Source organism: Polypterus senegalus, chromosome 6 (assembly GCF_016835505.1).
Source record: "Polypterus senegalus isolate Bchr_013 chromosome 6, ASM1683550v1, whole genome shotgun sequence".
NCBI lineage: Eukaryota > Metazoa > Chordata > Cladistia > Polypteriformes > Polypteridae > Polypterus > Polypterus senegalus.
In genome coordinates, this window is record NC_053159.1 from 3,381,010 (window position 1) to 3,405,800 (window position 24,791).

The 24,791-nt window shown below is 47.0% G+C and overlaps 2 protein-coding genes across 4 annotated transcripts in view; one reads left to right on the forward strand and one right to left on the reverse strand.

Annotated features, from left to right (window-relative positions):
• The first annotated feature begins 4,609 nt into the window (after positions 1 to 4,609).
• Positions 4,610 to 15,279, forward strand: si:dkey-3d4.3 (tip elongation aberrant protein 3). Of its 2 annotated transcripts, XM_039755287.1 has the most exons (9): positions 4,610 to 4,856; positions 4,976 to 5,132; positions 7,847 to 8,064; positions 10,016 to 10,098; positions 10,515 to 10,593; positions 11,337 to 11,383; positions 11,520 to 11,634; positions 12,422 to 12,605; positions 14,312 to 15,279. In XM_039755287.1, the coding sequence occupies exons 3-9, from the start codon at positions 7,926 to 7,928 to the stop codon at positions 14,859 to 14,861; spliced, it is 1,197 nt and encodes a 398-aa protein (XP_039611221.1). In that variant the 5' UTR covers positions 4,610 to 4,856; positions 4,976 to 5,132; positions 7,847 to 7,925; the 3' UTR covers positions 14,862 to 15,279. The 2 variants fall into 2 exon arrangements, with proteins under 2 accessions (XP_039611221.1, XP_039611220.1); XM_039755286.1 differs by having other exon boundaries at positions 4,610 to 5,132.
• Positions 15,280 to 17,900: 2,621 nt separating this feature from the next.
• The window catches only part of epb41l5 (erythrocyte membrane protein band 4.1 like 5), a 114,291-nt gene continuing 107,400 nt past the window's right edge, over positions 17,901 to 24,791 (reverse strand). For both annotated transcript variants that reach the window (XM_039755285.1, XM_039755284.1), the window contains exons 23-26: positions 24,603 to 24,680; positions 24,334 to 24,384; positions 21,665 to 21,795; positions 17,901 to 20,000 (exon numbers count right to left, since the gene is read on the reverse strand). In XM_039755285.1, the coding sequence (XP_039611219.1) occupies positions 19,934 to 20,000; positions 21,665 to 21,795; positions 24,334 to 24,384; positions 24,603 to 24,680 (327 nt within the window). In that variant the 3' untranslated portion in view covers positions 17,901 to 19,933. The remainder of the gene's footprint in view (positions 20,001 to 21,664; positions 21,796 to 24,333; positions 24,385 to 24,602; positions 24,681 to 24,791) is intronic.

Consider the following 24,791-nt stretch of genomic DNA (forward strand, 5'->3'; position numbering starts at 1 on the left):
GGGGAGGGGAGAGGAGCTGGCCGGATGTGAGCTCAAGTCGCGCTTCGAAGGGGAAAAAAAACGGTGACCAATAGACGCATAAAAAGGGACGAGAGACACGGGACTTTACAACGTACACCGTGGGGTGGGCCGGGAGGAGATGTGCCGGAGAGTCGTAGATTACAGCAGCGGCTTTCAAGTTCAGTCCTGCGAGCCCATCGTGGCGGCCCGTTTCCATTACACGTAGTTTAATGTGCAGAGAGTCCTGTTCTCTCGAATTGATCTCGTAACCTGGCTTTATTTTTTTTTATTCGGAAAATAACAATACAGCGACATTTACAATTATTAGAAATTTCTTTTTAATCATAGCAATACATGCATAATTTATTTTTCTATCCATCCATCCATTATCCAACCCGCTATATCCTAACTACAGGGTCACGGGGGTCTGCTGGAGCCAATCCCAGCCAACACAGGGCGCAAGGCAGGAAACAAAACCCAGGAAGGGTGCCAGCCCATCGCAGAGCACACACTAGGGACAATTTAGGATCGGCAATGCACCTAACCTGCATGTCTTTGGACTGTGGAAACTCCACGCAGGAAGGACCCGCAAAGCGAACCTGGGTCTATTTACTGCGAGGCAGCAGTGCTACCCACTGCGCCACCATGCCACCCTGGGCAGATTTGTGGCAGATGTCAGTAAATGTAAAGAATTACACATCCATCCATCCATTATGCCACCCGCTATATCCTAACTACAGGGTCATGGGGGTCTGCTGGAGCCAATCCCAGCCAGCACAGGGTGCAAGGTAGAAACAAACCCCAGGCAGGGCGCCAATCCACCGCAGGGCACACCCACACACTAGGGACAATTTAGGATCGCCAGGAGAAGAGGATCGAAGAGGAGACCTGAGTGAAGAGTTTAAAATGATGAAGGGCATTAGTGCAGTGGATTGAGACGGTGACGTTAAAATGAGAAGAAATTCAAAGTATGCCTCATTAGAAGGATTTAGTAATCGTAGTGGACTGTAAGCTATCGACTTCCAGTCAGTGTTCAGAAGCCATTAAGAAGGCTAACAGACTGTCAGGTTATATAGCGCCTTGACGTGTGGAGTTATAAGTCACGGGAGGTTCTGTTCAAGCTTTATAACAAACTGGCGAGGCCTTGTCTGGAGTACAGTGGGCAGTCTGGGTCTCCAAAAAGATAAAGACGTGCTACAAAAAGTCCAGAGAAAAGCAACTGGGCTGAGTCCAGGACTACAGGGGATGAGTTATAAGGAAACATTAAAAGAGCTGAGCCTTTAAAGAGATGAAGAGGAGACTTGAGTGAAGTGTTTAAAATGATGAAGAGAATTAGTGCAGTGATGTTAAAATGAGTTCATCGAGAACACAGCTGGAAACTCGTGAAGGGGAAATTTCACACAAACGTTAGGAAATAGAGAAGCACAGACACATGGAGTAAGTGACCAAGTCATGTGGTTGACAGGAAGACTTCGGGGACGTTTAAAACTCCACTTGATGTTTTTTTTTTTAGAAGAACTAAGTGAAGAGGACTGGCAAGCTTTGTGGGGCTGGATGGCCCGTTCTTGTCAGAATTTGTCTAACGTGTCACACCAGCTAGAACTTAATGGCCCAAATGACCAGAGACCTGAAAAAGCAGAATGGAAATCAGGATGATGAAGACAACAGTAGAAACCAAGATCACAAAAAAGGTATTTGCCCCGTTCTGATATCCTCTATATCTGTCACAATGAATGCAAAATGTCATCTCCAGTAACGCAGTGAAACAGAAGAGACGCCGATGAAGGTTTGGGACTCCGTCTTATATACCGTCTGGTGGTCTGAGGAGTCTTGTAAGGCTGATACCCAATACAGCGGGTATAGGACAGACATTTGAGAGACAGCAGAATGAGGGGCTGAACCACAACTTTTATGGAGACAGGAAATGACATGGATGGGCAGCGTGACAACGGAGATGACAACGTAAGCAGGGGATGGAAATGAGGTCTATCTGGTGGGCCCACCACCTGCAGGAGTTGTCATAAGGGTCCGGTGCATTGTGCTTTGGTTGGCAGTTGAAGGCAGATGTGCCATAGCAGACTGATAGCTCCCTCTAGGGACATGGAGGGTGACACATGTGGCACTGAATGGAAGCAGGAGGCAGACAGGAGCCATCAACCAGGTGGTAGAAGTGATCTTCCTCCACGGGTGCCTCCGAGACGCAGTGAGGAGTGCAGACATCAGGGGGAGCTCAAGTCAAGCTGCTGCTGCTCCACACTGAAGGGGGCCAGTTAAGGTGGTCCAAGTATCTGACCAGGGTCCGTGCTGCAGGGAGGAGACCTCAGGGCAGAAGCAGCAAATGCAGGGGAGGTGACGTCTCTCAGCTGGCCTGGTAACACCTCAGTGTCCCCAAGGAGGAGTTGGAGGACCTTGGAGGGACGTCTGGGCTTCTTCGCTCACCACAACTCACACCCTAATAAGCAGCAGAGCAGACCTACCGTCACGTCTAAAGAGCTCCGCGTTCTGCAGATAGTCAAGAAATCGACTCGTCCAACTTCTGCGTTTCCTTCATGGAAAGCTAAGGGCGCCTCGAGCACCGCCGCACGCTGATCAGACCCCCCAACGCAGCCAGCCCTGTTAAAGGAGAACTCTGGGGTTTTCAAGTCCAAGTTACTTCATCACAGACACACTTTGTCTGCACTCGACACACTAAATTGTGTTCCAAAATCCATCCAATAAAAAGATTTTGGGCGCACTGGCACTTTACAAGCCAGGAGTGATGGTGGAGTCGGGAGACCCTCAGGTCTTCACCTCATAGTTGGGTTCATGAAGCATTCGGCCCCCTTGACTTCCTGCACACTTTACTGTGTTGCAGATTTTATTTGAAATGGATGAAGTTCACATCCTCACTCATCTATCCACACTTAACATCCCATCATGACAAAGTGACGACGTGTTCAGGAAGATCTGCAAATTCATTAAAAATACAAATCCGAAGCCCCTCATCTCTAGAAGTATTGATCCTCTTTGCTGTGGGCTCCTTGAGATGTTTCTAGAACTTGATTGGAGTCCACATGTGACAAACTGAACGTCTTGAACCCGGGGGTCCCACAATTCACACTGCATGGCAAACACAACTACCAAGCCGGGAAGTCCAAAGAACTCCCTGTAGACCTCCACATGGATCAGATTGTGGTGAGGCGTAGATCAGGACAAGGGGATTGAGACCATTACTAAACTTCAGAGGCCTCAAGAATTGTGAAATGGAAGAAGTCGGGACCACCAGGACTCTTTATAAATAAAGTGAGTCACCGGACAAGAAGACCCTCAGTGATCACTCGGACAGAACTTCGAGATGGCAGGATGGCCACCTCAGTGGCACTCCACTCCATCAATCAGGCGTTTACGGTGGACTGATGTGACAGAAACTATCAAAGGACGCGGAGCCCGAGGAAGACGAGACAAAACTGGAACTCTTTAGACAGAACTGCGAGCACTGGGCCTGCCCTGTCCTGTGTACGCTGTAGACCCCAATGTCCCCTCCATAGCAGGCCCATTAACAGAAGCAACTTAAAATAAAGGGCCTTTAACAAAGCCCTCCGCATGGACGAATGACCAGCCAGCCAGCCCCCCTCTGCCAGTCGGGGTGGGCTGAAGCCATGCGCTCGCTCGGCTCGTGGTGAGGCCCGCTTTCCTGTTTCCCTTCTGCTGCTCTATCTTTGTACAGCAGACTTCCTGGCGGCAGGCTGACCTCGGTGATCTGCTCAGGTCTGTCACCAAACACGTCCTCGCCATTGTCCAACATCGACGAGTTTCCTCCATTATATGAAGGATGGCTAAGCTGGCCAAGAAAAACAAACTCCCCTCTGGAAATGCGCAGCATCTGAAGAGGCGTTAGGATTCCCCAGACCAGCGTCCAAGTAGCCTGGAAGTCCCTCAATAGCTTATTTCTAAAGGGGGTCCCCATCCAGCCCTTACTTTGATGGTCATTAAACCGAGCAGCTCAAAACTTCAAGGGGTGGGGGCTGCCACTGGACCCTAGTTTGATGGTCAGTAAAGCAAACTACAAAAAAGCTTCAATGGGGACCCCTGGAATGGCATAGCACCCCCTTTGCAGTTTCTGGATTTGCCACTACTATGAAAGACTTGCACTAAACCCTAAATGGGCAACAGCAGTGCAAGGTCACGTAACACCTCAACACCATGAAATGCCCACAACGTCAGGCACAAAAACAACCATAGTGGCACCGGGTATGCAGGCCCGCACCTCGGAAATTCTGGGCCCCCGGCAGCTGACAGAGTTCGGGCCCCTTTCGTGTTTCAAATATGTGCGTTAAAAATGGACCTTTTGAGAAAGAAAAAAAAAACTCGAAAAAGGGCGGGCCCCTGACAAATGTCATGGTTGTCCCCCCACCAGGTGTGGGCCTGGGGTATGCGAGGGGCAAGATTAGGGTTCTTTGACTCATCGTCTCACCTACGTCATAGGATTACAGCATGCAGTTACACTCACCTCCAAATGGGGGCGCTCTTCGTTGTTTCAACCAAGTGTGACTCACGGGGTGGGACTGACAGGACGTACATAATATCGGAGACCCTTTGTGGTGTGGATTAAGAGCGCGAGGTGCCGGAATTCTGAAAGAATAAAGTTTAATAAAAGTAAACCGCGTATCGCGCATGCGTGAAGAGCGCAGCCCGCGCACCAATTTATCTAAACAGTCTTTGGTGATGTGGGAGGAAACCCCACTGAGAAGCGCAGAAACTCACAGCGGTGGGATTCACAGCCAGTATGTTGAGATAGCAGCGAAACCCCCCAATCCCCCCTAATAAAACGGGACTTTGGCTGCGAGGGTATTCAGTTACAAGGCGCTTTAATGACCGTAAGTTAAATAGTAAAGTTGGAACTCCGCGGCCCCATCGCGCCTGTTTCTGCTCCCAGCGCTTTTCGTTTCTTTTCTTTTCTTTTCTCCTCCTCTTTGCCGGCGGCTCGCCTGTCCAGCCCTGCTGAAGGAGATCAGAGCCTCGAGCGCCGGCCTGACAAGTCGGAGTCGAGAAGGGGCGGAGAGTCAAAGTCTTCACACATAACTGCGAGCTCTGAGAGAAGATGCCGTCCAAGGCGACACGCCGCCGTTTACGGAAGTGAGTGAGAGGCTCCGGTAAGTACACGGAGGAACGGAAACGCGAGGTGCCCGGTAAGCGGATGGCCGCCTGTCACGAGGCCTCGGTCATCTTCGGAAAGGATCGTCGCCAGGTCGCGTGCGCAGGAGAATTAAATATCGAACTTGATCGCATCTTTGGGACTTTAAAAGGTGCAGAGGGAGTGTGGGAGCCGTTTTTGCAGACAGTGGAGAAGATGAACTGACGTCCCAATGCGGCGATCGTTTTGAACTTTTCTTTCACAGCGGGGGGTCCCGTTAGCGGAGGGGGGGCGGGCGTCCATCTTTTCATTTGACCCGCTTCGACTCGCACTGACCCGTTAGACTGCAACTTTTTAAATCACAATTCCCTCTGGAAGCCGTCGGATTGCCCAGATAAAAGTTTTTATTTACTTTTCGGACAGCCACAGACACTCAGAGCCTGACTGGGGGCGGGGGTCAAACGGAAGAAGACTTCGCTTGTCATCCGCTAACCACTAAAAAGCCACAGGCGGCCCCGTCTTGCCTTCTGCTTTAGAAACTCTAAGGACGGCACTTTGGATCTTGGCATAGTTTCGGGAAAATAGAATTGTAATGTGGTCGAACGGGCTGGTTAAGTAAGAACGTCGTGGGAGACCCCACGACCCGTCACGTGCAGGGGGGCCGGCCCACTCCTCGCACACGCCCGCCGCCGCGATCTTCAAGAAGTTGCGCGAGAGGCGCTGCCGAAGTCATTGTCACGTTGTCACCGTCCGTGCGCTCGTCGCCTACACGGAATGCCAATCTGAGCTGTTGCGAGTGACGTTCTGGCGCAGGCATTGTTTAATATAGCGCCTTTACACTGTGAACCGCCTCTGTGGGCGAACTGCATACACAAAGATGTGGTTACATATTCTGGAAAAAAAGAAAATAAATGCATAAATAAATAAACTGTGGCGCACTTTTTGAATGTCTGTGGAAGCGCAATGTGAATGTCATTCATTCAAGGATTCTCCAATCACAACACAGAAGGCGCTGGACCCGCCCTCTCACTGTTGACAAATGTGAAAGTGACAGACACGCCCACCGTACCCCCTCTTTATGTTGTGTGCGCGTCACTGAAAAAATAAAGAAATACATAAAGCAATAAAGAGCGGTGACTCCATTATTTCAACTCACACATTTCATGTTATTACCGATTTACTGGCACATTTCTTGATTTTTTGTGTCGTGTGACTTTCTACACCTGTATAATCCAGACTAGGGCCTTTTGGGTGGTGGAGCCAATCCCAACTAGCACAGCACGCAAGGCAGGAACGAATCCTGACCAGGGTGCCAGTCCGTCTTATGACCAACACACACACAAAGGGGGCAGTTTAGTGACCCCAGGCCATGTCACCTGCATGTCTTTGGCTGAAGGGGGGAACCCCCTTGGGCGGGCTGCTCAGAGTCTTTGCGTATTTATTTCATTTTGCCCACAAAGGTGAAAGTGGAAGCTTTATCTGATATAGCGCCTTTACAGTGGAAACAGCATCTGACGGTGAATTGCATACACAGGGCAGCAGTTAGGACTCTGGAGGAATATTTTGGATAAAATTAAATGTTCAAATAAATACGCCTACTGTGAAACGTTATTGTGTTTTATTGCAACACCAGCATGATATGCAAGCCTAAATATTTATGTCTCAAAATTTGTTTTTTGTTGCTTATTTCTTTATGTTTCGGTGACTCATGACATATGCCTTGAAATGAAAAGTGTCCCTGTCACTCGTCAGAAATGAGAGGGTGGGCCCTAATGCTTACTGGCTTGTGATTGGCCACGGGGACAGAGCCCATCAAAGGGCGCAGTCCTGGGGACGCCACAGGCGCAGATGAGGAGTTTAGGGTCACCGCTTCATGCGGTAATCCTGGGGACTTTGCAGTCGCAGCTTTGAGCGAGTGTGGCCGTCTCTGATATGGCGGGGCACCGGCTCACCCAGGACAATAAATGCACTGTGCCACCCGGAAAGCCCACCCTGGAAGTGGACCCTCGGCCATCTTAGCTCAGGCAGTGAGCAGGCTGTGCCAATGAAAGGCCAGGTCACACCACACGACTTTTAAAATCTCAAAACTCGCACTTTGCTTCTGTGTCTCCAAATCCCACCACATCTCTAAAGAGTACATTTGCTTTCGTTTTTAAAGCCTCAAGGGGGCGCCGTTTTCTACCTCAAGCTCTTGCTTTAGGGGTGGTGGAGTGGTGAAGGCTTTGGGTTCAAATCCCACTCCTGACAACACCCTGTGACCCTGAGCAAGTCACGTCACCGCCTTGGCTGCAATTTGGAAAAAACAAAAGAAACGGAGACCACCGTACCTCGAATGTGAGGGGCCTGCCTTAGAGAAGAGCATCGGCCAAATAATGAGATTTAGAAAAGGAGAGGGTGACGAGCATCACGCACAATGGCGCTCAGCCGCTCTCAGACACACAAACACGCGGCCGTGTGGCTCCTTGGAGCGACGGCAGTGCGCCTTTATAGCGCCTCACGGGGGCCACTCGTATAGCGCCTTTCATCATCTCTTCTGCACAGAGCCATTCCTGTTTATCTGTAACTGTTGTGATTGTGCCGCGTGGTGTACTTTGATTAGTTTACGTGGTGCTGGTGTGGGGTTAACGCCACCCTCCTGGGTTCAAATCCCAGGACCCCACAGCATCAGGGTGGCTCTGCAGCTCAATTTCTCTTAAGTGTCTTCTTTTTATTTTCTGTTGTTCTCCCTTGTAGTGCCGAGGACGCCGAAAGCTCAACCTCCCTGCTTGTGCGATGTACAGACTGCAAGCCGAGGGTCTCGTCGACGTGGAGGATGAACGAGTGGAGAGTGGGGGGTGCGCGGGGCCCCCGTGACCGATACAAGCACGCCTGCTGCATTCGTGGTAACTGCGTCTACTTGTATGGCGGCCGTGAAACAAAGATACAGAAGGACTTGTGGAGGTACAATGTGTGTAAGTATACGGCTTTGGAGCGGCCCCCTCACTTGTAAAATGTCATGGAGCACAGCACAAGTCGAGGGCAGTCACGGCTAGCGTTCAGAAAGGGACCGGCGGGCGAGGCCAATCAAAGGTGACCACCAAACACCGGACGGGGCCATGCGAGCCCCAGGGTGGAAATCCCAGGCTGCTGTCCATGCACTGGTGAGGCCTCAGATGGAGTCCGGGGTGCAGTTTGGGTCTCCAGGCTACAAAAAGGACATAACAGCACTAGAGGGGGTCCAGGGAAGAACAACTAGGCCGATTATGGGGGGCTACAGGGGATAAGCGATGAGGAAACATGAAAAGAGCTGAGCCTTTACAGTGATGAAGAGGAGACCTGACTGAAGTGTTTAAAATGATGAAGGATTGAGATGGTGACTTTAAAATGAGGTCATCAAGAACACGGGGACACAGCTGGAAACTTGTGAAGGGCGAACTTCGCACAAACATTAGGAAGCTTGTCTTTACACAAAGAACGAGAGACACTTGGAATAAGCGACCAAGTAGTGTGGTGGACAGTAAGACGTCAGGGACTTTCAAAACTCGACTTGATGTTATTTAGAAGAAGTACGTGGAGAGGACTGGCGAGCTTTGCTCGGCTGAATGGCCGGATCTCGTCCAGAGTGTTCTAAAGACGGGGATTTTCAGCAGAAGAATCACACAAGTTAGGAGGGCTGCTAATTCCACATCCTCCTCACCCCAGGACCCCTTAGTCTGATTCTTCTCAGACCCTCTCGCCTCCACGCCAGCTCTTGGTCTTAACTTGGCATTGAAGGGAAGGCAGTTGAATTCACTAATCGTGGCACCGATGTCACAGTGAGGTAACATGTCAGGTGACACCGACCCCCGATGGCGCGTCGATGAGCACACGGCCGTGAGAATCGCACTGGACTCTCTAATGACCCGGCGAACCTCTAACTTGATCAGAGTGATTGTGTCCCATGACAAACTGGCATCCTGGGCACAAGCCAGGTTTCTCTTGTGCCTGATGGCCCCCCCAACCCCTTTAATGGAACAAGCGGGTTCAGAAACATGGCGGGACAGGTGGGAGATAAGAAGTCCTAAGACAGACTAAAGTCTACAGAGCACACAGGAGGTATGAATGGATGTGGTGCCCTGGCTGGGGTCGGTTCCCGTCTTGTCCCCTGCATTTGTCAGGATAGGCATGAGATCCCCCCCAAAGGAATTTAGGGGTGCACAAAACTTGTCATTTCAGTTGTTGAGGGGCTGTGTGCCAAGCTTAAGAAGTCAAACTTGTAATAATTGAACCAAAGCCTGACCACTCAAACTCTGCCACTCGCAGCTCAAGGAGCATTAGGGGGGAAATAACGTCACGTCATTGTCCAACCAGTCTCGCTGGAGCCTATCCCAGTGGGCACAGGGTGTAAGGCAGGAACAAACCCCCTGGGCAGGATGCCAGTCTATCACAGGACACACACACACACACACAGTAGGGTCGATTTCGCACTGCCAGGTGATCCAACATGCAGGTCTTTGGCCCGTGAGAGGAAATCCCGAATACCCGGGGAGAACATGCAAAGTCCACCCAGGCAGTTTCAAGAACAGCACAGGGACACAAATTTAAAGGCTCAAGTTTTACCTCACAGATAAAAACCACAGAGAGATGGAATAAGTGAGCAAGTAGTGTGGTGGGCATCATAGAGAAATGAGGGGACTCGCCTCTTTAATGTTATCTTATAGGTTTGGGACACGTGCTGCACGGCCCAACAACTGACAGGAGGGCCCACGTGGGGACGTCGCCTTTTTAGTGCAGACGTGTGACTTGTCCTGCTGTTGTGTGTGTAAAGTGAGGGAAAGGCGCTATAAACATGGAGTTATTCGTTCATGTAATGCCATTTGATGGACTCGATGCTCTTTGTAGTACGAGTATTTATTTATTTATTTTTTTATTTATTTATTTAAGTGCTGAATGAGTGGAGTGAACTGGACACCAACACAGAAGAGGCCCCCGAGGAACTAGAAGAGCACACGATGGTGGAGAGCGAGGTGAGGTGCACATTTATAGACCCCTGAATGTGAGCACAGAAAACTGGAGAAGTGGCGGGCGATGCTGCGAGGTCCCCTCACGTTTGCTGTTCTCCTGTAAATTACTCGATTGACCCCCCGTAGCAGACGTGTGTGTGTGTGTGTGTGTGACTTGTGAGAGTCGACCCTGGCTTCGTGTTAGAAGTCGTCAGCACGTCAGTGAAGTGAAGCTCCCCACTGAGGTGTATGGAAGGAGTCTGAAGTACCGACAAGATGAGCCTGCCGAGTCACGGATGGCGGAGGGGCCGGCGAATCGCTAAGAATCAGCAGGGTGGGAGACGGGGATTGGGGACCTCCTTTGGAGAAGGTGGTGTAGTAGAACGGTTTCTGAATTCTTCTTCTAGTGATTGTAACCACACAAGCCTTCTTCACTTTAGGGGGTCCTTTATATCTTTGGAGGGATGCTGGACTCGGCTTACGCTGAAGTGAAGACGCCTCTGTGGATGTATCTGATAGGTAAGTCCAAATTTCCTCTTACTTTTATTTTGGCCTTCCTACCCATCTTTTTGTTTTACTATCATTTCCTACATCACTGCCACCCCATGGATTTGCAGCGAGATGCTGTTCAAAATGTCACCTGAAGTTCCTGGTGGCACACAGGGCCGTGTGCTTCTTCCACAGACTTCAGCGCGAGTCGGCGTTTTCTGCTTCTTCACATTCTACATCGGCGGTTTGGAGGTCGCCTGCCAGGTCTTGAGGGGTCTCTCCTGCCTCCCTTTGCTGGTCTTTGGTCACCAGTTTGAGATCTGATGACCAGGTAACTGCAGGATGTGTCCCACGAAGCCCATATGACGACAGTGTCTTCCAGTAGCCCCTCATCATTGGCGACACGGTCAATGACGGTAGGTGAAGCGTGTTGAGTCGTCAGGCGAGTCGTGGTCATCGTCACCCGCCATGTTTCACTTCTGTATTTCGCCGTTGGCACCAATGATGTCCTTTAACAGTCCTAGTTTTGCCAAGCGGCCAGTAGATGTGGTGGAGTCTTTGGAGTATTGAAGCGGCTTCTCTGATCCGTCTTCATGTATCTTCATCATTTTCTTAAACACTTCAGTCTGCGCCCGCTCTCTGTTTTCGTATTAAGCTCTCGTACTCCGATGTGCGGCCCCCCGATGGCTACTGGAGTACAGCAGAGCTCTGGCCAGGCGAGGACGTCCTGCAGTAACGACCTTCAGTTCTTCTTGTTTTGTATTTTCTCACAGACAGAGCGCGCTGGAGCAGATGGAGAGGAGCGGCGGGCGGCGGGCAGGTAACAGAATTCTTAACGTTGAATTCATTCTTAGTTTCTTTGGGGGTCTACTGCTCAGCCCAGAGTTCTGCTTTTGATTTTTTTTTAATTTAAAGATGGCAGTTGCAGTAAATGCACATTTCATTTTTAATCTTAGAGCCCGTGCAACAGGAAGGGGCACAGCGCGGTGGTGTACAGAGGCGCCATGCACGTCTACGGAGGGTATATTGACATGAAAGGGTCTTCACAGGACTTCTGGACATTCACGTTCGGTGAGGAGATTCACATCACAAATGTTGCTTGTGGGACTCTGCAGGGGAATTCCAGCCACACCACAGTTGGCCAACCTTGGAGCGGCCAAAACAGGATGACATGCCAAGGGGCCGACTCTCCAAGGCTACTGAGGGGGTCCTACTGTATTGCACACAAGCACATTAGCAGCAGACCCTCAGACTCCTGTCAGTTACAAGATGAAGGCGCTGCACATCGGTCTTGTCGTTCCATCACATCTGCTGTGTGCTCGATCGAACCGAGATTTGGGGAACACCTTGAACTCTTCCCCTCATGGGCCTCAAACCGTTCCTGTGGCAGGGCATATCATCCAGCCCAATGATGCCACCTAGATTTGGGTGGACCCGCCCTACAGGGGGTACACGTCAAATGAACAGGCACATGAACACCCTGGGCACAGGCCTTCCCAGCAAGACATTAAGCCCCACCAGCTTTGTCATTTTCCCACAATGCATCCTGGTGCCATTTCTGCCCCCGCATAAACGACACATGTACCGTATCTGGCCAATGATATGAAGGCACGGAGGGGTGGAGGGACAACAAAACTGTGTGCTGCAAGAACTGGGAATTGTGGGAAGTGGCAGTAGGCCGACTCCAGTGCGCATGGGGTGTGTCGTCACCCCATGGTCCTTCAGTCGAGCCCTTTACTTATTTGATTAACGTTAGCGACTTTCGCGTCCCGTGCATTCTTTGTATTTTCCTTTAATTCTGTGGGATTCTCTTGCAGCTTTTTTTTTTCCAATGTGGTGTCTGCTTTTATTGTGTCAGAGAACTCAGAATGGTCGTTGGAAACGTCTTCCTGTGACAGTGGACCAGGACCGCGCCACGGCCACTCTGCTGTCACCTATCAGGATGGCATGTATCTTTATGGAGGGCTGACGGGCCTCAAGGAGCAAAGCGACTTCTGGAAGTGGGATTTCAGCAGCCTCTCGTGGTCCCGCATTCGAGTCCTGTGAGTGGGCCTTTTACGTTTTCTCCTTCTCTCCCAATGCGCCTCACACCACCAATGGCTGCCCGGCTTTGGTTTACTTCTTGCAGCCGAGTGCCACGTGCTGTGTACTTTGCATATTCTTTCCATGCTTGAAGGGGTCACAGTGGGGGTCTGTGTGTGATGTTTCCATACCATAAAAATAAAGCCATGATGTGTCAAGTCAGCAGGGTCGATCATTAAATAAAGAGAGCAAATGAAATCACGTGGCACACGGCTCACACTTCGACAAACTCTGCTAATCTGACTGCCCACTCACAAACATGGCCACGGCCCAGACGCCGTAGAGCAGGGGTCCCAGATCCGGTCCTGGAGGGCTGCAGGTTTTCATTCTAACCCTTTTCTTAATTAGTGACCATTGGTAATTAACTTCTACTTGCGTATAATTTCCGGTATTTTATAATGTCGGTCGTATAAGTCGAATGCGGTAAATTCACACTATTGGTCCAAGAGATGATATGCTAAGGCCCACCAGAGAGAGGAACCAATGGGGCACACAACCTTTTGTTTCTATGTATTGTGCCTACGTGACCACACGGTAATACGCAAACTATTCCAAAGCGACGTTTGCACCGATTTGTGTTTTTTGTATCTCACACCCTCGTACACCTTTATTTATCGTAAGAGCATTCCTTATCTACGATCAGAAGAAAATACGAAGCTGGTTTGAAATGAAAAGCCATTGAAGTAGCGAAAGAAACTGGTAACTGCGCTGCTGCGACAAAATTTAATGTGTCTGAGAAACTGGTGGGAGATTGGAGGAGGCAAGAAGATGTAAAATAAAAAAAATAAGTGTTGCATTTCTGAACGCACGTACAAGTCGGGTCTGATTTTATGATCAATTTTTGGGTTTCAAGACCCGACTTATACGCGAGTGTATGCAGTGTTTTGAATCGACTTGTTTTTAAGATTTGTTCCCCCCCGAATTGCTGTCTCTTTCCTTAAACAGAAATGAAATGTGAAGTGAGGGAGCCAACCCAAGACCACCTAAGTCAGGGCCTCAAACTCCAACCAATTGTTTAATGAGGCACCGAGTCTCGTCACTAATTAAACTCGTTCTTTAATTCCATGGCTTCTTGCTGCTCTCATTGTGTCATAGCAGACGTGGCTGAAGTTTCTCCTTTCTAAGAGCAGTGGGGAACTGAACAGATCGACGGTCCTGAGACTTTCATCTTTCTTTATTTATTTTCAGATATTGTGTGATGGGCTCCGTTTGCTGGTCGTGTTTGATCTTATTTTGTATCTCATTATTGTTTGGCTGTCAATTAAAGAAAAAAACAATTAAGGGGCGGAGTCTTCAAGAGCAAGTCAATTCAAATGACTTCAAAGGAAGTTAATTCGCAGCAAGAAACAGTCACTCATTAAGGGTTAGAATGAAAACCTGTAGCCACTGCGGCCCTCCCGGACCAGAGTTGGGGACCCCTGCCATACAGAACACTCAGGCAGATGGCAGCCGCTATCCAAATTAATATCAGACTCCCAAAATTCTCCAAAACTGGTAAAGACTCAATCATTCCAACATCGTCATTCATCTCCTGCGCTTTGGCCTTTTCAGTTCCCCCCACCCTAACCCTTTCAGATATTCTCACTGGCCATCTTCACCTTAACTCCCCAACCACATCATTAAATAACACATTTTCATGTCTTCCTACTTTTCTCCCCCTTTACAGGTCTGGACCATCTAAACTATTTGGGCACACAGCTGTTACGTTCAAAGATGCCATGCTCCTGTTTGGGGGAGGAGAAACCCAAAACGGCGGCAAAAGCCCCTTTTGGAAATTCCAGTTCTCAGCGGAGACATGGCAGAGGCTGGACGGCGGCCCCCTTCAACCGAAGTCTTACCACAGCTGCATGGGCTGGGGCGTCAGTTTCCTCCAGTGTGGCAACCATTTCAGCACATCACAGAACTCAAAATCTGAAGCCAAAAGCTGGTCCTTCAAGAACAGGTACTTTCCCTCATTCACCGAGGGGAGTGCAGACCACCAGGATAACGGGATTGAAATGCAGACTTTCAATACGCAGAGTAAAGCGGAAGAGCAGGAGACAGGACAGAAGAGCCGACCCACAGAGGACGTGTCGCCCCAGTGCTTGACTGCACACACAAACTCTGAGGGCCAATCAACGGAAGACCCCCAAGACCTTTTGTTAATAGTAGGGGGGAAGCCATTATCTGGTAGGACTGCAATCTCAGTGTGGAAAATCTCACTTGACAAGGTTTAAGAACACCGGCAAGATGGCGGACAGTGTGAGGCAGCTGTCGGAATCCCCCTTGTTTGGTGACCAACGACGACGTCCGGTTTTTGAGATTTACAGCAGTGGGCCAGTGGAGTTTTGTGGGGGCGTCTGTGCACTTTTAAAAAAAAAAAAACTCATTTAGCCAACAGCAAATACACCGAGGGGCTTACTTTGACGGTCATTTTGGTAACAAGGTACCTTGTATATCGATGAACGTATTTATACGGAACTTGCATGTTGACCCTGTGGGGTTTCTTGACTTTAATAAATTACGCAGCTTACTTGTGTAACATTTCATGTGTGGTTAGGGTCATCTTAACAGCACTGTAGGCCCCCCTGGCAAAGCAGTGCCCTGGGACCCCTACCTACACAACCACTCGCAGGAATAAACATGTAAATGGTCGATAAAGTTAAATGTATATTTATTATATTGGTACTTCCAACAAAATCTGTGTTTAAACATTAAAAAAACATTTGGGTGTACAGCAAAGACTAATTAACACAAATGTTTGAACGCCACACAAATGTCAACATATAAATGATACTCAATTGGTAAACCACAGACGGAGATGGCATAGCGTGAAATTACAATGAATTTTTTATTATTAATCAAGTGTTCAACACAAACATTTGTGACATTTCTTTGAGTTGACGTGACGTTAGTTAACATGTACGCCTTTACGTGATGTCGTGCGTGAGATCTGTACGCAGACAGGTGACCATGATACCAAATCAGAGGCGAATGCCCCTTGTAACACAACAACAAATATTTAGAGTTTAGTATAGAGTTTATTTATTGACAGCAGGTCACAACATACAGAGATTAGCATGGGGCCCCCTGGCAACTGCCCAGCGTGCCCCCCATGCATTAAGACGGACCTGTATGTTGGGCACATCCAGAAGGCAAAAAACCACCAGCTGGGCAGAAAATGGGCACCAACAAAATTAGCATATGACCTTCCTGTCTGGGACCACCCCCAAAATCTAGCCGTTTAAAAAGAATCATACAGCCTAATGTAACTCCATTTTAGTGACCGACGAAACCCTCCGCTGGCCCAGCAGCCCCCCATTCCAGTCCTGCACTCGTCTTGTGTTTCCACGTCTAGAACCCCCTGCGATTTTGTGTTTTTCGGTTTTCTTCTACAGCAGCAAATCCTCCTCCCTTCAGTCTCGATTTGTAATTCAAGAACAACAAGATGTCAGATGGAGTGAATACGGCGGGTGCGAAGCCACAAGTTTGTAGGTCTGGTGCTGGCACCCCGTCGCAGCTCAAAATGAAGTTGTGTGTGCGCCACCACAGCCGCCCCTCCACGTCTGCGTTCTGCAGAACCCTCGGCAGTTCAATGTGAAGTCACAACAGGTCTGTTCAAGAGGAAGCTTTATATTAACAAATATGACGATATGCACAAATGTTTTAATGTTTAAGGCGACTTGAGGTGCTTTTTTTGGTTTGGGGAGCAAAAAAAAAACCCGAAGCCACTCACCCGAGATTAGAACAAACATCAGAAGTGGGCACTCGGTGGACTGCAGGCACACAATTCCCTGAGACAGTCGATGACAAACTGCTGTGCTGCCGACCGATCCCACAGATAGATACCTCACCTGGTGGGCTGCAGGCAGAAAGTCACAGATTCGGCCCAAGTGGTCTTGAAGCGCTCACTCCTCGCCATTTTCTTGTGCTGCTCCGCTTCCTTCACTGGCTGAGAGGAGCGACACACAAAGGTCTGATCAGAAAGCAGCTCGGCCCACTCAGCGCGGTGACAAAGCACCTCGGCAGATGAGGTGATCAGAGAAGAGGGGTCTTGCTGTAAGATCTTCAGTCATTTAACCCTTCGTCGTCGTCTTCTGCTCAAGTTATATGGAGTCAAGGTAGCCTCAGTTTCTGTTCAGGATAAAGCTTTGTGAATTTTCCTGATTCTCCCCATTAATTAAATGACCAGGGCATCTTGTAATTTGTACAGCTTTGTATTACTGCGGGGTTAGTGGAACTTCTCAAGTTCTTCACGGGTTACCTACTCTCATCTCCTAAAACAGGGATACAAAGGTTTGTAGTTGAGGTTTAAAACTGCTAGCCGAGGAAGCAGCTCTTCATTTTGTGTCAAAGCCTCGGGGGTCTCCTATAAGTTCCAAATACGTGAGAATAACTGAGCCGAGAGCCCTGGATGGTAAAGAAGGAGTAAGAAGCTTAACAACTCAAGAAGGAGCAGCAGACCCATCAGGGCCTCAGACACGAATAATAAGACCTTGGAATTCACGCAATACTCACCTGGATGTCAGTGCAGGGAGGCCACAACAGCCGAGATGATGGGACTTCTATTTTTTTTTTTCCTTTTGGTTGCCAGCCGCAGCGAGAGCCAACTGCAAGTGGGACAAAGATGGCTGACAGCATAAAGAGAACTGCACGGAGAGGCTTTGGCCTTCAGTTGAAAGGCTCATTAAAAGCAGAAAAATAAAATGAAGAGGACTGAGCATCGGGACCTGCAATGAAGCAGTGATGAACGCTGCAATGCTCTCTTCTGTTTGTTCAAGGAAAAAGATTTAACTTCATTACAAGTATGGCTTTCATGTCTCTACTAGAATGGTTTGTAACGCATTACGTGTTTTAAGGACTTGTAACTAAACCCATTTTTTTTTTGTCACATACAATTTATACACACAGTATGGTGTGCAGTGAACTCCAATGGCTGTGACAGTACGTCAAATTTCAAAATGAACCTTCAGTATCCGATGTATGCCTGGCACTTCAATCCATTCGGCGTGCTGGAATCCATCATGTTCGCGGTTATTAGTTCTTGTGTGTAAGCCTTTGCACAAATACACACATCATGAAAAGCACTATATGATAGGCAGAATGGGGGGAATGGGGACATCCCATTCTTGTGAAACTTGTACTCCTGTCATATCATGGGGGGGCCGCCTTATCTGTCAACAGCCCACCAAATGCAGGTCATTGCTGTCACGGAGACCATTGATCTTTTAGCTTAAGTTGGCAAGCAGCATCTGTAATAATTTGTCACACACGCAAACGATTCACATATTTTTTTATTTTAAAAGAAAATGTACATCTTACAAAAAGGAACCGCAGGAACTCTACAGGTCAGATCTTGGCTAACGTCCATAGAAAAGTAGAAAAGAGAGCAGCATCGTCTAATGCGGCCTACGCTACACTGTGAAATGTACATAGAAAACCCTGGTGCGTTCAATAAAAAAATAAATTACCGCTCACTAGAGAGATTCAGCCAATTGCACTTATATCAAGAGGTAAAAGCACTAAAGCGTGAAACTGCAAGGGCCACACTGAAGTGTCAGGGCGTCGCAGCCTGCAGGGAGCACAATCGTACGCACACTCACACACACACACATACACACACACACACACTCAGCTTAGAGCTACTCGCACGGTTAGGGCTCAGCAGGTTCTCTGGGTTTGCATATTCAGTGTAAATTAAACAAATGGTCCGTCTCCACGGACAACTTCAAAACATCATTGTGCCCAATGACCAGTGTAAGGACCAATGAGATGTACAGTAGACAGCGCAGACTGCAAATCATCGTAAAACACAAATTCCGATGTGCTTACTTGGAGCAGAAGCCTACGTGGGAATCGTAACAGTTAGATGAAGCTTCTTCCATGTGTGTCGTTTACTCGTCAACATGGCATGCGACTCGATGTGCACTTGCTTGGTGTGGGTAATAAGAATGAAGCTGATAAGTTTTGTTTTACTCGGGGAGCCGCTGTAATGAAGCTTTGTCTTCAAGAATGCCTGTGAAGAGGACTTAAAACTACGTAAGCGCAATCAACACTTGAATAAACGAGCCGGGATCCTCCAGGTTCTGAAGCTGTGGGCTCACCGTTCAGTCACAAAGGTGCCTTCACCGCACTCCTCCTCACCTAGCTGGCAGGCTGACTTCACGACTCCACGTCTCATTCATTTTGTTTCGCACCTCATGCAGGCAGCCACATCTAACAGGAAGTTGAAGTGAATAGAAAGCGCAGAACATAATTCAACAAGACAACGTTGGTCCTCTTTGTGTCCGTCACCCTCAAGTCCAGTTTCGTGGCTCCCTCAATACAAGTGGGATTCTGCTAATATGATGGTCGTAGAACACAGCAGCCCACCAGCAGGCACAGATACAGCAAAAGTATTTCAAGGTAGAAATGAACTTTCATCTGTTAAAAATAATTTGCTACATAATAATATCCGAGTTAAAAGTAGAGCCTTAATTGAATCCAATGAAAGTTATAAAACGTAAAATAAGAAACCTCTATATTTTATGTTACATATACACTAAATATAACGCGAGAATGGCGGTTAACATTTAACGTCACAGTGCTTTAAATATCAGCTAACTCACAGCGGTTTGGTAACATACGATCAACAGACGTGATTTGAAGCAAATAAAAGATCCGGCAAAATCGAAGGTCACGTCACATTTTGTGTTCACCACCGGTCGTCTCAGATCTTGTGCTCCCCTCACTAAATGGGAGAATATAAATTATCGAACGCTCTTGTCTGGGTAGCAACTCTGTATTTAAAGAAACTCACTTTATAAAACAGAGGTTAAACTACCAAAAATGTAAATCAGGACAGCTGGCAAATATCTGAAGACCTCAAATAATCGTAATTGTCACGTGTGCCTGACTTCACAGACTACGCGGCCTGCCTGTCCGTACTCCGTCTCCGTGGAAGAGGACTTCAAATAAAGCACAAGTTGGAACGATTTAAGTAAATAAATAAATCCGAATGAGATGAATCTTTAAGAACCCGTCCATCCTTCACATTTCTCTTCCACCTACCGGCGACTCGCTGCCAAATTGCTTTCGCTTGCGCGCAGCTCGCCACATTCCACTTTGGGGCCTTGGTTAGTTCAGACGCCTTTGTGGTCCAATACCTGGAATGTCGTTTAGTTATCTTGTGTTAGTGCGCTTGAACAGATCTCCGCAGTTTGTTTCCACACATTAACATTTTGGTCTTTTGTGGCCTGTGTGGACGTAATCCAGTGACGGTAGAGAGAGACCGCAGAGGAGACAACACTGAGACAAGTCCGTCTTCTCCTTAGAGTTCAGTCGTCAGAAGATGCTTGGGCTTTGATGACACATCTTTTGCCTCTGATTTCGCAGCACTGGGAGGGGGGCAACAGAAAAAATTAATTGATTAACAAAAAAATAATAAAAGATGGATATCCGGGACTACAAAAGGTTTTCTTACGATCATATCTTATGATCTCACTGATTCTGCAGGGATCCAAAACGAATTATTGTTTAAAACATCTTTAAAGAGTCCCATCATCATAAACTTTACAGTATAGATTAAAAACAAATCTGAATAGTGTACCAAATAATACTCAAGTATAAGAGAAACTCCTACAAATAATGGTGCACTGACAGACACTAGAGGCCGATTAAGAAAATTAAACTTCAAGAAGAGGGAGCAAAGCATCATGGAAACTGAGAACAGCAGAAATGCAAGTACAGAATATTGGAGACCACCCCAGAGAGTGGAGCAGAGCGCTAGAGGACAAAACAAGGACCTCACATCTCCATGACAAAGTGACTGGGAGACTGAAAAGACACAGCAAAAATGAACCACCAGCCATCACCTTAAGAAGTGACTCAAACAAACCCACGGCCAGACTCTCGCTGAACTTCATGCTTTACACCAAATTTGGTCATGGAGGGCCGCAGTGGCTGCAGGTTTTTGTTACAATTCTTATTGAAGCATTTAGTGCTCAAACAACAACTTTGTACTTCATTTTATTTGTCTTGCTTGTTCATTGCTTACTTTGGTCTCTTTAATGGCTGCTTATTAGCAGCAAGTTTCCATTTATGCCTGTGTGTTCACAGGCATGATGATACCGCTGTTAACTTCACATGGTTGAAATATTATTCTGCTAGATTTTATTAAATATATTAGTACACCATTGGGTTCAGAATATTTTTTCTTGTTTTCCTCTTCTAAACCTAGGTGCGTCTTATGGTCAGGTGTGTCTTATGGAGTAAAAAATACAGTAATTTAATTGACTTTAGCACAAGGCTGCAACATAAGAAAATGTGAGAAAAGTGAAGGGGTCTCAAGACTTTCCTACAGTACGATTTAATGGAGTGCGCCATGCATTATTTTAACACACTCCTGCTTAATCCAGTTCAGGGCTACAGTTTGGTTGGGCGCAGTGGATGCATAGGCTATAACAGCAACATTGGAGACAAGAACCAACACTGGATGGGGTGTTCGTCCATCAGAGAGCCCACTCACATGGGGTAATTTTGAATCCACAGTTAAACTAATATGCTCAAGTTTGAAGATGCTGGAAGAAACCAGAATATCCAGAGTAAAATCCACAAAGACACGGGGAGAACATGTAAACTCTGCACAGACAGTGCCTGGGGGCAGAAGTAGACCTGCAATGGGCTGGCACCCCATCCAAGGTTGTGTCTTTCATTGTGTTCAGTTTTGCTAGCATAAGCCCCCTGCATCCCTAAACTGAATTAAATGGGATGGAGAATTCTTGAACTGTAATGTACATCATACTGTATATACACAAAGAGTTATCAGCTTGCGATAATACAAACCAAGAGAACAATCAAAGCACAACATTAACCAACACATTCCATTAATTGACAACAGATAGTGCAATTGTCTACAACACGAGCGGTTAGTTCACCAGACACACCCAACCATATATTAGAAAACAATCAAATGACTATAATTTATGAGAATGTAACAAACCTGTACTCATAACTACATTTGGTAAGCTGGTCTCTAGCAGATCAAAATTATGGATTTTACCTCACAGAGGTGACTGTTCTGGTTGGAGTTGACGGCGCTCCAGCTGTCAGCAGCAGAGGTTCGGGGGTCACCGGAGCAGCTGTGAATGTTGGGGAGGCGTTGTCTAGGAGGCCATTGGTGAATCCCTCATTCTGCAGTTCGTGTAAAAACAAAAAAAAAAGAAAACCCACAGACGTCATCAACAACTCCTGTTAAAGAATGTGCTGCCCATCACAGTGAGCATACAATGACAATGACTGAGCTAACAGTTTTGAGATGGTCTTAGGAACTGCTTATTGACTTTCACTGCACCAAACAGCCTCTACTCCTGGTCACAATGCAAGGAGAGGAGGTAGAAGTGATGCAAGTACATGGGGGTCCATATCAATGACAGATTGGACTAGTCACAATATGCAGAAGAACTAGAGAAGAAAGGGCAGAGCAGAATTTATCTTCCGAGTTCCTTAAATGTGGGGAGTGACTTGCCTCACATCTGCAACTCTGCAATGGCCAGTGGGGTATGCTGGGCTGGTCACATCACTTCAAGAGAGGCCCACCGAATGAACAATCTAATTAAAAAGGCAGGTTCAGCTATGGGACACACTCGGGATCCCTGTGGAGATACTGGTGAAGGAGAGAACTGAAACAAAACTGAGTGCCATTATGAACAACACTACATATCCTCTCCATGATACCGAGGACTTTCAGCTAACAAACATTCAATAGAGAGGTGTCAAAAAACACAACTGGGGGTCCGTTATACCAACAGCCTGTATACTGCCTCACTGTGACAGCCAAGTCAGACATTTTTCTTTTTAAATTTTCTTTCTTATTAGTGATTCAGACCATACTCTGTGTGTGTGTGTGTGTGTGTGTGTATATATGTGTGTATATAAGAAAAATCTTGCAACGATAGGAGACTTTTTTCCTGCAATGAGATGTGATCTTTGGAAGAGAGATCTTTTGAAGAGAGACATTTTCATGTCCCATGGGACGGACAAGTCACATCATACTTACAACCTTTGAAAGCAAGCCCTGTGACACACATGCAGAGCAGGTTAGAGATAATGGAAGTAGAAAAATTCGGAAGTCTCAAAAAAATGAGACTAAAGATCGCATTAGCACAAACAAATGGAAAATATTCCTCGGTGAAATAACGGAACAGCGAAAAGAGATCGCATAGTGTTTGAGGATGTCTGGGGGACAAGAGAGGCAAGGCAGTGGGACAAAAGGAGAGCTGCTGTACAGGCTTTAAAAGGTTTGAAGCGCCGCACAAGACGCAGATAATGCAGCACGGCAGCAAGCCAGCAGCTGATCAAGCAAAGAGTAGGTAAACAAAAAACAAAACAAAAACTGTATTTGTTTCCCCATTGTATCACCGTTTAAGAGGGGGTTTCGAAGGAACGACCACGTCTCCTTAGAGTGCGTTTATCCCCCCCTCTTCACAATGGCACATTGCGAAGACCCCCTAGAGTGTGTGTATGTCTAAATAAATAAATAAATAAATAAATAATTATTTAAAGAGCTTCTGTAAAAAGCCAAATTTTCCCCGGAGGACAAAAAGTTCTACAGTATCTATCTAAAATAGAGACTGATGAAAAATTTTCTGAAAGCAATCAACAAGGAAGGTGATGAAGGATTTCTATATTTGAGATAATCTTTCTATTAACAACTGATGCCAAGATTAAGAGGACATCACTGGAAGACGTTCAACGATGTTGTTAAGAACTTTCTTGGCAACTACAGAGCACCAAGCTATGGAAGGCTGGTTGGCTTCAGGCTTCAAGCATACAAATCCATGAAGTGCGGCCCATTGCTAAAGATTCATTTTCTGCATTCACATTTGGGCTTCTTCTCTGCTAATCCTAGTGCCGTCAGTTACCAACATGGTGACAGTGCAACAATGGAAAAGCAGTAATAGGGCAAGTGGAATGCGCCAGAGCTGGCTGACTATTGTGGGACACAAACAACAAACATCAGATGTGGACTACAAATGGTAATCGGCAGCAAAATGTTTTCAGCTCAATTGAAGTAACACTATCATTCCGTTCAAGTTAATTTCATATTTCTCCAAATTCCTACATGACACAGTTGTTTGTGTTCAGCCTGAAGCTGTCTATTACCATCCTTAAAATAATACTGGGAAGCAAAACTTTGGTAGGGGGTATGGTTTGATGCTTGTCCAGTCTAATGGGTCAGGACATTCTCTACTAAAAACTGAAATGCCTTATTCAGGAGACTTAGAAGAAAGTTGAAGGACTCTGAGTGGGCATGTAGACTTCAAAGCTTTCACTTACACTTCAGGAATCGTCTAACACAGAAAAGCATGAGCATGATTTAAAAACTCAGGTCCTACTCAATACTATCTTGCTGTTTCCTTTTAAGCTGCTGAGAGAAAGTAACATTTAGACAGGGTGAAGCTCAAGTTCACCGTGCTAACCACCAGGCCTCCATGCTACTACAGATAGAAAATGCCTTTTAGTACACACATAAAATAACAGATTTTTTTGTGCAGAAATCATCGACATAAATCTAGAAAAGGATTTGTGAAATGAGCAGGAGGAGAAAAAGCTCAACATTACTTTTGAAATGTGTCCAACAAGGAGCAAATGATTAATTTCCACTAAAAATGCATTAGCAAAACAGCATTTTCTTTAGACAGGAGGGACACCACATAAGATCACACTTACTTTTTTTGCAGGGACGATCCACCTGGGCACAGTGACTGGTTTACTCTGTACCTTAAAGAAAAATGAAGAGCTGGGATGAGAGTGGGAACGATCATATCCTTAAAAGGGGGTGTAAAGACAAAAATAAATGATCATTAAATGAGCTCCAAATTCAGCCTTCGTTGGAGCTTCTCTTAGGGGTGACTTGATTCTTAAAGGCCCATTTATACTGATCAGTTGCACCACCCCTCTTCCACTTTGCTGTTTGGTCTAATTACTCATTTCATTACCAGAGGTGTGGAATCCGTGAAGTCAATGAGATTATCGGTCAAGGATGAAATCAGATTGTCCAGTTCCTCAGTCTGAGCCTGCATGATAAATAAAAGAGTTTGAAAGCACATCCAAGCAGGGCTGTGAAAACATATTGAATAGAGGGCCTGTGACTATAAGGGCATCATGCAGAACGTGCTCAATTAACA